Source organism: Pteropus vampyrus, unplaced genomic scaffold (genome assembly GCF_000151845.1).
Source record: "Pteropus vampyrus isolate Shadow unplaced genomic scaffold, Pvam_2.0 Scaffold47, whole genome shotgun sequence".
Taxonomy (NCBI): Eukaryota; Metazoa; Chordata; class Mammalia; order Chiroptera; family Pteropodidae; genus Pteropus; species Pteropus vampyrus.
The window spans coordinates 5,969,314-5,981,992 of NW_011888828.1; the positions used below are offsets into that span (position 1 = coordinate 5,969,314).

Consider the following 12,679-nt stretch of genomic DNA (forward strand, 5'->3'; position numbering starts at 1 on the left):
TCCACTACTCAGCCAGCAGCTGAGCACCTCGACCTGGCAAAGACCTAATTCTTCACTGTATCCTCAGAGGCTGGAACACTGCCTGGCTTCTAACTGGTATTCAAATATATTTGTTTTATGAATGAAGTGGGATTCTCTTATAAATTTAGATTATATAAAAAAACAGAGTTTCTACAGAAATGCAACATTTCCTGCTGGCAGTAATAACAGTAACCATAAATACCTCTGCTGAGTCTCCTGTACCCATTATCTCTGACTCAAAACAGCCTGTTTCTGTGTTAGTCCGGTCTTCTAAAAAGCAGACATTAAGACAGGATTAGAGATACAAAAAAAAATTTATTAGGGGAAACGTCTGTGAGAAAAAATGGGGGTGGGGGGAGCCAGAGGAGGCTGGAGAAGGGCTGTCAGTCAGACAGTGATGCAGGGCTGAGCCCAGGGTAAGGAGGCAGGGAAGGAAGGAAGGAGTTGGGTGGACACGTGTTAGACTGCAGTGCAGTTCAAGGGGGAAGTTGGACAAGGTGTCAGGGACTCCTGGAGCCTAGGCCGCCTGTCAGAGGACGCCAGAGTCCCCGTAAAGAAGCCTGGGTTAGTGACCCTGCTGTGCTCACTCACTAGCAGGAAGCAAGCATGGGAAGCATGGCCTTCATAAAAATGTGGTGATGGAACCACAGAGCAGCTAGGTCTGATGGTCAGCTACGCTCCCCGTAGCTGCGAATCTGAGAGCTGCTCATGGCTGCCCCAGCTTCAAAGTCCATATTCTTTCCACTACACTATCACGGCCACTGATATTCTTCTGGACCTCTAATAATCCCCACCACCATTTTAGTAATGTATTTCATTAAATCTAATATGCCATGGATAGTAAGACACTCTACTGTTTTATCTACTATAAAGAAAAAAATGCTGCTAATGAAATCTTCGTTTAATATCATAATACTTAGAACTTTTATGTTTATTGAAGAATTTCTTTGAGAGTTAAATATATTTTTATCATGTATTCCTCTTGTGTACACATAAAAAAGAATAAGCAAATGATTTATGATATTTCAAAAACTTCTTCCGAGTTTAAACTCTTCTGAATCACTTTTCACCCATCATCGACATCTGGTTTTCCTCACATGCATTTTCCTCTGTATTGTCAAGAATATTGAAGATGTATTTTTTTCTGTAAGGAGTGCTCCACTATGGTATCCAGGATTTCCTTTCAAAATGATGGCACCCACTCTTTAGGTACTGAAAGCCAGCACTTCCTCAACTTAGCCAGAAAGTCTCACTGGCAGGTTTTCAAACCACTATTAGGATTCATATTTCTTCCTTAGGTGGTCTGCTCATTAAAATATTGAAACAGGTGGACGGCAGTTATAAGGACACATATATATTTCACCCATGTTCAAAGGGGGACAAGAGGGTATTAAATCTTACAAAGATCCAAAGGCAACGAATAACGTCTTTAAGATACCAGAAGGTAGGAGAAAAATTCAATTTCAATCTCTGTCGCCAACTTATTTCATGATGTGGATGGAATCGTTCCATCCCACTCAGTTCCAGGAAGCCCCCTTTTCTTAAATCAAGGGGTTAAATGTAAGTCACCCTAAATTCCCTCTCAGCTCTTTCTTTTAGGGGCCAAGGCCATACCACCAAGCACTTCATGGCAGGATCTGAAGAATGATTTGAGGTGCCCTGCCTCAACTCAAAATATTTTTCTCATGAAACTAGGTTTAGCTAATTCTCACTAATGAAACTACTTTTCTGAATTAGGTAACAGATGAGCAGACTGGTCACATTCTAGTGTCCCTTGTCACGCGGGGCGGGGGCGGGGGAAGAGGTGGTATCTGTTCTTTGCTCTTTCAGATCACTATTAAGTGGTTTATCAGAAGAGCGAGCTGATTCCTAAGAAGCAGAGAACAAGTCCAAGGATACTAAATATAGGGAACATAAGTTTCTACAGGGAAGTAGAATTAGGATGACAAGGCTAGAAGGCCACAGATGACACTGAGTCACCAATAAAGAGGACACTGAGTCATGAGGCATGACCTCACACAAAAGCAGGTCCGGGAAGGAATCCAGGTCTCTTGCCTGAGACATCCTCATTCATGTTAGAATTCTGATTTGAGTTCATCCTAACTGTAATCTCTATAGGATTCTGGGTCAGTGAAAATTCAGCTCTCAAAAGGTAAACTCTACCAAAAAATAAAAAATAAAAAATAAAACCAAAAAACAGAGGTTTCATAAGGACATCCACATCTGACTGAATCGCAATGGATTTACAAGAAAAAAAAAATAATAAGATGTATATAAAAAAAAACAATATTGCAAAATTGTAAAGATAAGTTCCAAGGAGAAAAATTCTCCATAAAGTTAGATACTGACAACTTTTAAACTAAACTGAAGAATGTTTTCATAAATAAATTCAAGATGGATTTCCCCCACGTAAATATGCCTGCTAACAAATTCCGCACAAAAATATGTCACTTTATCTGTAAAAGAACTGATTAAAACAGGTTTGATATACCACATAAAATAGAATTATAGTAAGATGAAACTGAAGGCACAATCTTTCCAATGGCATGGCATGCCCCAGGTACCTACCACGTTGTAGAAAGTCACGAGCAATGCTAAACACAAATTAAGTAACACTATAATTCCTAACAGCAGAAGCTTGTTCCATTAAGATAAAGGAGCTAGACAGAGTCCAAAATCCTCTGGAAATGACACCTATAGCTTAGGTTTTTAAAGATTATTTTAACTTCATAGTAGACAAAAAATCATCAAAAAGCAGTTTATAGTGCATCCAACTTGCAGACAGCTCTAGCTCCAAGGCTAGGAATGCCAGCTGAGATTTCCCTGGCCTCCCAGGCCAGTGGTTCTGATTTGAGCATGCTCGGCAACAACACGGAGGGCTTATTAAAATATATATTGATGGGCCCCATCCCAGAATTTCTGACTCAGCAGGTCTGGGGTGGAGCCCCAGAGTTTGCATTTCTGGCATGTTCTGAGGTGATACTGATGCTGCCTGGGCCAGGGATCAAGCTTTGAGAATCACCGCCCTAGGATACACTAAGGAAAGATTATCATGAAAACTTCTACCAAAAGGTAAAAGAGATTTAGTTCATTTTAGCTGATTTTTTTTTTTAAGTATTGTGAAACAATTTTGAAAGTAAAAGAAAAAGATAATGTGGAACAAACATCAGCATTGAAAACCACAAAAGATATAGAAATCACTTTTAACTATATTATCTGTAAGATATCTGAGACAAAGAAAAAATGAGAAAGGAGTGAAGCAAATCAGACAAGAGTTGAGGAAACACCTGACTTGTCAGAAACCATCTAAACAATATATTAACAAAGCCATCTGTACTGAGATGCCTAAGGCCTTCTTTATCAGAGCATAAGCTAAAAGCAAATCACCCAGCAAGTGTCAAAAGCCTCAGCAGTGTGTACCATGGGGTCATCCTGCTCAAGGGTAAAGGGATGCAGCGGGTAGTGAAGACACTGTCTCATGTCTGCTTGCCAGCCCAGTGGATCCCAGCCCACGCTGGATGAGAGGGAGGCACCTTTTGTGCTCCATCTGGCAAGCTCAACCTTCTCTTCTCCTCGCATCCCTTCTTCCCAGAAGCTTTCCTCAACCTCTGCGCCTCACACAGCTACTCTCATTTGCCATAACTCTCAGAAACTGAACAGCGTGTTTAAGAAGACAAAATCAATTGCTAAAAGGATACATGTAGAGAAGTAAGTACAGTGCGAAGTGCTTTTAAAAGAACACCATAAACACTAGAGCACTATTTTAGAAGTTCTTACATTCCTGGCCAGCTGCCCACCTCAGATAAGTACGCCCTGTCCTGCCATGGCAGAGAGAACACCCCCGGAATGCTAGCAGCAAAACACACAATACTCTCCTCGGAGAACAGGCACTGAAGTGAGCACAATTCTGGCCACTCAGGTTGGCAATATTAATAGCAAAAACTACTCACTTTAAAACACCGTCCTGAAGAAGACAAATTAGCCTTTCCAAGTACAAGGCACACCCATCCACGGACCTGGCCACGGGCACAGAGGGCAACCTCCGACTTGCTAGACCGGCCTTCTTTCCACTTCACTCCCCGACAATTCATTTCTGTAGCTACAGAACTGCACACTAGTTGGGAGATAGACAAACATATTCCTCCCTCTTTTCCAAAATCCATGACTTTAACTCGAAGAGGAAACCAGTGCTTCGTTTCCATCTTTCCTTACCTGGCCAACTCTGATTCACCTGTCAGCTCAGGAATAGTGTCTTCAAAAATGCCTTCCCTGAATTCCCCTGACCTCTCTATTACTACACGGCAGGCTGAAGTTACACGCTCTTGGCAATTCCCCCTGATGGACAGCTAACTACTCAAGGGTAAGAACAATGCCTTTGCCTTCACGGCATTTGGCACAGTGCTAGGCATGCAGTAGGAAGTACTTCTTGGAATATGAGTACACACACACTATATATACACACACACACAATTTAGCACACAGATTGGGCACGTGAATATACATATACCTACTGGCTAAAAGCAGACGTGGAATAAAATGTTCCCTGATTGTTGAGCTTCCAGAAGACTTTACTCCTTAAAGCCCCAAATCCTATTTTAACATTTATTTAGAAAATGGAAAGCTTATAAAAAATATATTTGGCATTGGTCTTTGCTTTCTAAAACACAGATTGTATACATTTTTTTAACATTTTGATTGCTCAGTATTAATTACGAATTTCTAATTATTCTGCTGCACCATCATTTCATTTAGGACTTCATTGCTTTTAAGGATTAAGTGACCACTAAGATTTTGTTAACTTCTTGCAACCAATTTTAGAACATTTCAACTTCTATTTTACAGCTATCATTTTGCATTCTTTTTTTAATATATGGCTTTTAATCTGCTGCTGCTGGTTTCTAACAATTTGAAGTAAAAACAAGAGTTTTTAAAAGTTTTCAGAATACAATGGCATCCAACTGCGTAAAGACCTTCCTTATTTTCTTGTTACTGTGTAGGGGAGCTATGAGCTTGTTAAACTATACAAGGGCTCTGCTCAGCATCTCTGTCCCCCGAACTCCAGCTCAAATACCGCTTCTCTAAATCTGTCCTAAGAAGCACACGTTTAGCTGTCCCCCACCCAGTGCAGGCTGCCATACTCTATACCTTTGTTGTTATACTTAGTATAATGATTTTAATTCCCTTTTTACCAGTTATTCTCCAGAACCACACTGGACACCTGAGGAAGTTATCTTTTCTTATTCAAAAGTTTAAGACTGGTGTCTAGTAAACCATCAAAGATTTTTTTTAGTAAGTATTCAAAGTTATTTAAAGAAACAAAGGTAGCCATAACAATCCCATACAATTTACGTGGTTAAAAAAAAAGTGATCACATACTGTCAAGATCAGACAGGTATACCCCAAATAACATCAACATAAGGTAAATGCAAATTTTTTAACTTTTATTAATTTCATTATTATAACTCATTGATAACTCAGGAAGTAGTGTCTTAAAGATCTTTTAACACTAATAGAAAAGTATCAGGAATTCTCGTCAAGGGAAAAAAAGGGAAGAAGAAAAACCTATAGATTAAAAGAGACTTAGAAACTTGTCAATCAAATGCATCTTGCTGGACCTAGATTCAAACAAACTAACTGTTTTGGGGGAAAGGGGAGAAGAATTGACAAAATGTGAATGAGTATCATAAAAATTTAAATCTGACCTAATTCTTCGTAATATTAAGAAATCGGTGTTGTTTTAAGGTATGACATGGATATTGTGGTTCAAAAGAGTTATCTTTCAGAGCTTAAAAACTAAGGTAATTATGGAAAATACTGGGCTTTCTTTCAAAATAATGGTGGGCGGGGGAGTAACGGGTATACAGGAAGCAAGGCTGGTTGTGTGGCAGCGGTTACTGAAGCTGGGTGTTGAGTACATGTAGTTTAATTATATTTTTCTCTCTACTTTTGTATATGCTCAAAATTTTCCGAACTAAAAAGTTTAAAAAAAAAAAAAAAAGGCATTACAATGTTCTGTTAACTCTGATTGGTCACAGATGCCTCCCACTGATTTCTGGCTTTGAGATCGTTTCCCTGCTGTCTCACAAAAGGGTTGTAACATATCATCCCATTGCTCTCTGAGGTTCACGGCCTTATACTGACAACATTCTGTTCTTACTTCCACCCTGCACTGAAAACTCAGCCTTACCATTCCTGCCCTACCTAAGATAGAGACCCTATCAACCCCCATCATAGCTGAAGAGTAAATCAATAAGTCAACTAACAATAGCGCTGGGAAGCATACTATCTGTATCAGACAGCCTCAATTCATTTCAAGGAACATAAAATGGAAACAGAATGTCACTGCCTGATAATATATATGTTTCTTTATTATACTTCTCCTTTCTAGAATGTAACCTCCCTGAGGGCAGTGTCTTTGCTTTGTTTGCCTCTGAGCTCAGATTCTAAACAGAACTGCAACACAAAGGGTTATCAAATGCATACATGCTGAATGCTCAAGATCCCAGGGAAGCATAAGCAAATATCAGAGGGTTGAGAACAAAAAAAGTTGATACTATTACCATAAGCTAAGAACATGTGCTTTCACCACCACCCGCACCCACCCACTTCACGTAGCATGGTGCTGTCATGGCACTGTTTTTATCCACTATCATATCTAGACTTTCCTAAACAGCTGAAAAATCAGACTACAGGTTCACATATTGGTTAAATATGTCAGTGTGTGCCAGGAAAAACACAGTACCTCACACATGTCCTCTATAGTATTTGCAATATATACAGATTACCTCAGAATTTAGAGTACAGTACAAATTATATTTGGGCTTTTCGGGGCCTTATGTTATATCCCTGTCGCTTTTAAATCAAAATCAGCGCTCCCTCCCACTTCTTTCCCAACTCCAACTCAACCAGAAAGAAATCCCCACCAGCCACCACCCAGGAGATCATAGTAACATCTAGAAAGCTGGCCAGAATGGCAGGAGATTCAGAGTGCCTGGTGCTGTCATATATGAGCTCTATGTGATCTTGGGCAAGGTACGGTGCCTTAGTTTCCTCATCTGCAAAACAGGGGCTAATAACAGAGCCTAGCTCATAGAGTTGATGTGAGAATTAAAAGAATTACTATTGGGTAAACGGCTTAGACCCGGCACAAAGGTTAACTATCTTAGCTATCATGTTTAGTATTATTACACTTACACTTTAACATGATCCTAGATGACACTCATTCTCAAAAACAGAAAATAAAATAATCTGTCCTCTTTTTAGAGCCTGAAAAACACTGGTGAGAAAAGACAGTGTGTCATAATCCAGTGCCAAGACTACCAGAAATCTTTGCTGAATGAATGAACATCAGTCAACAAGAGGGAAATGGAAGCTTTTAAGGAAGGTTGTATTATTCAATATCCTCAAAATTCACTGCTGAGATTCTGTTAAATAAGATCATACACTCAATGCGCTGAGCGCAGCAGCACGCACATGGAGAGCACCCAATGAAGAACAGCCACTATCATCACTGTTGGAATCATGAATCTCAATGCAAAGTGGGATTTCAAAGGCTTCCTAGCCTAACTTCTCTCCCTCTCACATGGCCTAGAAATCTACAAATTTAACATCACCTTGCTGTTCCTGTACCTCTACATAAGCTTTCCTGCTTTTATCTTCTTGATAAACTAAGGTTCTGTATGAGACTCAATTTTTAGTGCTCCACTGCTAACAAAAATCTAGAGTGCTGTAACCCACTATTTTACAGATAAAGAAACAAGGTTTTGGTCTAGAGGTCCATCAACGTGTCTAAACTCTCACCATGGTCAGCACCACCGATGAACTAGAAATCCGGGCTCCTGAAACCTCATCCTAGTTAGTAATGAGCTACTTCCGCCATGGGTAAATGCATCTAAAACTTCTACCAGAACCAGCTTCTAAACCCAAATTTCCCCTGCTTAAAGCTGAACTTATTAATTTACATCCCAGAACTCACCATAATTTCTCTCTGTTCTTCCAGATTCTTCAAAAAATTAGAAAATTCACGTAAGGAAGCATCTGTCAAGAGAAAGGAATAATTATTCGGTGGCCAAAGCAAAAGAGAGCAAACCAAAACCTTACCTTCACGTACCTATACAGCGTTCATCGTCGGTCTCCGCATCACCGATAAACTCAAATTTAAAGTCTCTGAGAGAATGAGCGAACTTCCGTTGGGCTGCCGAAAGACCTAGAAAGAAAGATTTAATGATAACTTGGGTCCTTGTTTTAAGTCAAGGCTTAGAAGACATTTATTCCTCCTCAGGTCGGCACAGCTGTAGAGCTCTCCTCTCAACCTGTGAGGAGGCGCAACCCAACTCCTGTGCCAAGAGGCCCACCGCCCGCAACCTGGCACACTCGCTGAGCTGCTTCTGCCTTCCGCTCTGCACTCTGGCACAGAGCAGGTGCTGGGGAAATGTTTATTCCTCCCTCAGAGATCTGACTGCTGTGCCTCGTTCCCTAAAGCACTTTCCCCTTCTGTGCTCACTCAGGCCAGAACTTCAAAATTTCAGGCTTTGATTAGGAATACGCACCCGATAGTATCTCCCAGGGCTCCAGGAGATCTTTCTGGCTGATAAAGTTCAGCATCAGGCAACCAGATGCCCTTAACTGATTGTCAAACTCCAGGGAGAGAACCGAGAGTTTTAAAAAGAATTTTCACAGAAAAGAGTAGCAGGAAGGTAACTAAAGAAAAAATTCATTCTGCAAAAAACCAATATAAGTCCTCACTCTTTTTTTTTTTTACTGGAGATTAATAAAAAGTAGTGGGAAAATCCACTTCTAAAAGAAGCTAACATTTATTTCCTGGGCCTCGCACCATGCTAAGTGATATGTATTTTTTTATCTCTTTCAATACTCTTGAGAGAGATATAAAATAAAAATGATCTCCATTCTACAACAGAGTTAAAGCTCAGAGATGTTAAATAGTTTGCACGAAGCTGCATGGCTGCTACAACAGCAAAGGCTTGATTCCACTCCAGAGACAGCTGTCCACAGTCCAGGCCCTTGCCAAGGCACAATCCTGCCTCCTGTACTCAACACGGCTGCGGTCTCAGCGCAGTGAGCACTGACAGACTGTGTTCAAATAAAACTCCACATCAAGCAAAGTAAAAAGTAAAAAAGAAACAAATGCAATCCACAACTGCTGATCAGAATACTGGCATGCAAAAATAAATAAATATGTACAAGAAAGTGCAGCAAACCATGTAAAAAATGGAGGGCTGTTTTTAACAAGATAGTAGGAGCAATGTACTTCTTAATGTTCTTCATTGTATTATAGCTAACAAACAAAAAATGAAAGCAATAGATTATTTTTACATTAGAAAATGCTACTTGATACATTTTTAGCCAACTCTCAACTCTTTACCCCAAATCTTACATACCATGGCTCCCTGCTGCTCCCCTGAATAAGCATGGCCATAGCTCGGCATCTCTCCTATCCACTGGAGCTTCATTGAACAGCTCCTCCAGTAATACGTAGAGACTACTGTCCTAACCCTTGAATCTGGGGTGGATTTGTGGCCAACAGAATGCAGTGAAAATGACACTGTGTTAATTTGGACCCCCTGCCTTAAGAAGCTCTGCAGGTGAACAAGCCCAGGCTAAACCGCTGGTTGATGAAACTTGTGGCTCTATCACCTCATTCTTGCCCCATCCGTCAAACAGCCAGTAACAGAAAGAGAGCTTCCCTGCACAAGCAGAAGGCAGTCCCGGTGAGACCTCACTGCCCTGCCCCGTGAGCCCCAACTGAAATAAGAGGCTACTATTTAAGCCACTAGGTTTTAAGGTGATTTGTCATAAAGCAGTAGGTAATTAATATAGAAAGATTAATAAAATTTGACTGTGATAAAATCTTAAACTTCTAAAGACATAAAAAGAGAGAATATAAGCACACATCCAGGAGGTATAAATAACTGCTATAAATCAATGAGTTAAGGCAGAACTCCAAGAAAAAAACTAGGAGAAACACTTGAATAGGCTCTTCAGAAAAACAAGTGAAAAAATATCCAAATGGCCTATGACCACATGAAAAAGTTCTCAAATTCATTAGTGATAAAACAAAAGTGAAAATTAAGCCTCAAGATATCTCAACAGATTCATCAGATTGGCAAAAATTACTAAACCTGGCAATCCCAAATGTTGGTCTAACCCTGTATACACAAAAACAGAAATCCTCATATAATGCTAGTGAAAATAAAAATTGGTTAAAATTACTCTTGAAGCAGTTTGGCATTTTCTAGTAAATTTGGTGATATGTGATATCCTACAACCCAGAAATCGTTCTCCTAAGTAAATTTGCAAGATAAACTCTTGTACATGTACACTTATAGACCAGAAAAATCCACAGAACCGGTCACAGTAATACTCAAACACTTGACAAAAATATCAGTCAACGGTAGAACAAATGACTAAATTGTAGTCTATTCATACACTATAGAGTAAAAACTAACTAGAAATTCACACATCAACACAGATGAATCTCAATCTGGAGAAAAAGAAGCAAAATACAAAAGAATACACACAGTATGGTTCCTTTACATAAAGTTCAAAACAAGCTACACTAGACTATACGTTAGGGTTGTGTATACAGGTCACGAAATCACAGAATAGCAAGTGGATCATTATCTCAAAAGTCACACAACGTTTACCACTGGGGGCCAGGGAGGGTGATGCCGTCAGAAAGCTACGAGGGGGTTAGAAATAGCTTAGTGCGTGACCTAGTGGTGGGTGTGGATGTCTACTTTATCATTCTTCTTTAAAATGTATGCTTTGTATACGTCTATATTTTTGCCGTAATTTCACAATTACAACATAAAATTGTTAAAAACATGAAAAAATTAAAGCCTACATATTTAGGCCATTCGAAAATATTTTCGTTTCCGTTGTAATCTGGGGCAAACACACAATTACTAAGATCTAGCCACACTGGCCTGCTCCTAGTTCACATGACAGACTCATCCTGGTCTCAGATCCCTTAAACTTGCTGCTCCCTCCACCTGAAATGCTCCTCCCCGTCCCGATCTGCATTTGGCTGGCTCCTTCTCAACCCTGAGGCACAGCTCAGAAATCCCCCTCCTCACACGATCCTCTCTGCCCTCAACAATACCACCACCCCTGAGGCCCTAACATCGCCCCTCTGACTTGAGTCTCTCTTTATTCTATTGTCGTTTTATTTTCTTCATTGCTCTTATGACCTAAAATACCTCATGTAGCCAATAGTTACTCGTTGTTATCCATTTTCCCCACCCTATAATAGCAAGTCCCTGAGGCAGTAACTACAGTTTTCTGTTTCCCTATATCCCTGAAATTGGCATCGCAACAGGATTCTTTTTTAACTTATGTCATGTACCTATTTGCAAATATTAAATTTGTGGGCTTATCATTTTTAATAACTTTGTCTTATTCTATTTTGCTGTTTATTTTGCTAGTTCTCAACAGGGGCATGAAACTGGTTCCATTTATGTGTATAAGTGTACAAATATGTGTATGTGTGTTTATGTTTACTTATATAGCATACACATTTATCTATACATATATATATACGTGTGTGTGTGTGTGTGTGTGTGTGTGTGTAACTAGTAATGTATATTATCATCAATGCTGGTAAAAATTGTATTTTCCCACTCTGGAGCTGTGTCTTTAAGTATTTTATCCAAATTAACTAAATCAGAGGATGCTTTAAAAACTATTTCATGTGATCAGGATAGAATGCTCTCTAGGAAGTTAAAATTTAAATGCATCAGTTTTCCAACATTTCATAATTCCTAATTTCATTGGTTGAAAACATCTATAATAGTTGATTAAATTTGGGTTAATTTGCACAGCTAATATATCTGTCCTAGGTAAACAGCATGATTCTGTCTTACCTCTACACTAAGTACTGTAGTCACATCAATTCTTTATTTATAATTTTCCATTTTCCATCACTCATTTTTCTTTTTCGATGACTTCTTTCTGGTGTTATTAGGGAGCATTATGCAAAATTTTTATTGTTTAAAAATTTGACTATACTGAACTACTTTCCTTTTAACAATCGCAAATTTATCACCTTTTTTATTACTTAGTATAAATTTATTTCTTCTTCCATGTAGTTTATACTTTATAGATATCTTCTGCCTTTCTACACATAATATAAAATCATAAGACAGCTTACTACATTTAGTACAGCCTATTAAATAAGCACAAAGATGCTTTGTGCAAAAGATAATGTTCTTTCTTTCCAATATCATTGTACGTGAAACTCAAGGAGTCTGAATTTACTAGTAACAGAGGCCGGCAACATTCATTCCTTTCCTGAGGGGAGACGGTATGGGGCCCACCACCTTTGAGGTGGCACTACCTATATTAAGTGTGTACTCTATGCTAACTGACTTACCAAATATTATGTCATTTACTCTTTATAATCAGCCTACAGGGTAGGTGTTGGTGTTACCTTATCTTAAGTAGGTTCAGAAATAAATTAGTAACCTGATCAAGGTCACAGAACTCTTCAAGCTGCTGGTAGTAGTTCTGGAGGCAAAGGACCAATTCATTTTCTATTACACCATTCCAACTTTAAAGAGATTTAACATTATTCTCATTATACCTGGGTCCTTTGACCAGATCTCAACCAGTTATCTAAATGGCCCAAATGCAGAATTCC

The 12,679-nt window shown here is 39.3% G+C and overlaps 1 protein-coding gene across 1 annotated transcript in view; it reads right to left on the reverse strand.

Moving 5' to 3' along the window:
* ARHGAP10 (Rho GTPase activating protein 10) overlaps positions 1 to 12,679 on the reverse strand; it is a 270,546-nt gene that overhangs the window by 190,921 nt on the left and 66,946 nt on the right. The window contains exons 2-3 of the mRNA XM_011359402.2: positions 8,132 to 8,227; positions 7,997 to 8,058 (exon numbers count right to left, since the gene is read on the reverse strand). Of these exons, the coding sequence (XP_011357704.1) occupies positions 7,997 to 8,058; positions 8,132 to 8,227 (158 nt within the window). The remainder of the gene's footprint in view (positions 1 to 7,996; positions 8,059 to 8,131; positions 8,228 to 12,679) is intronic.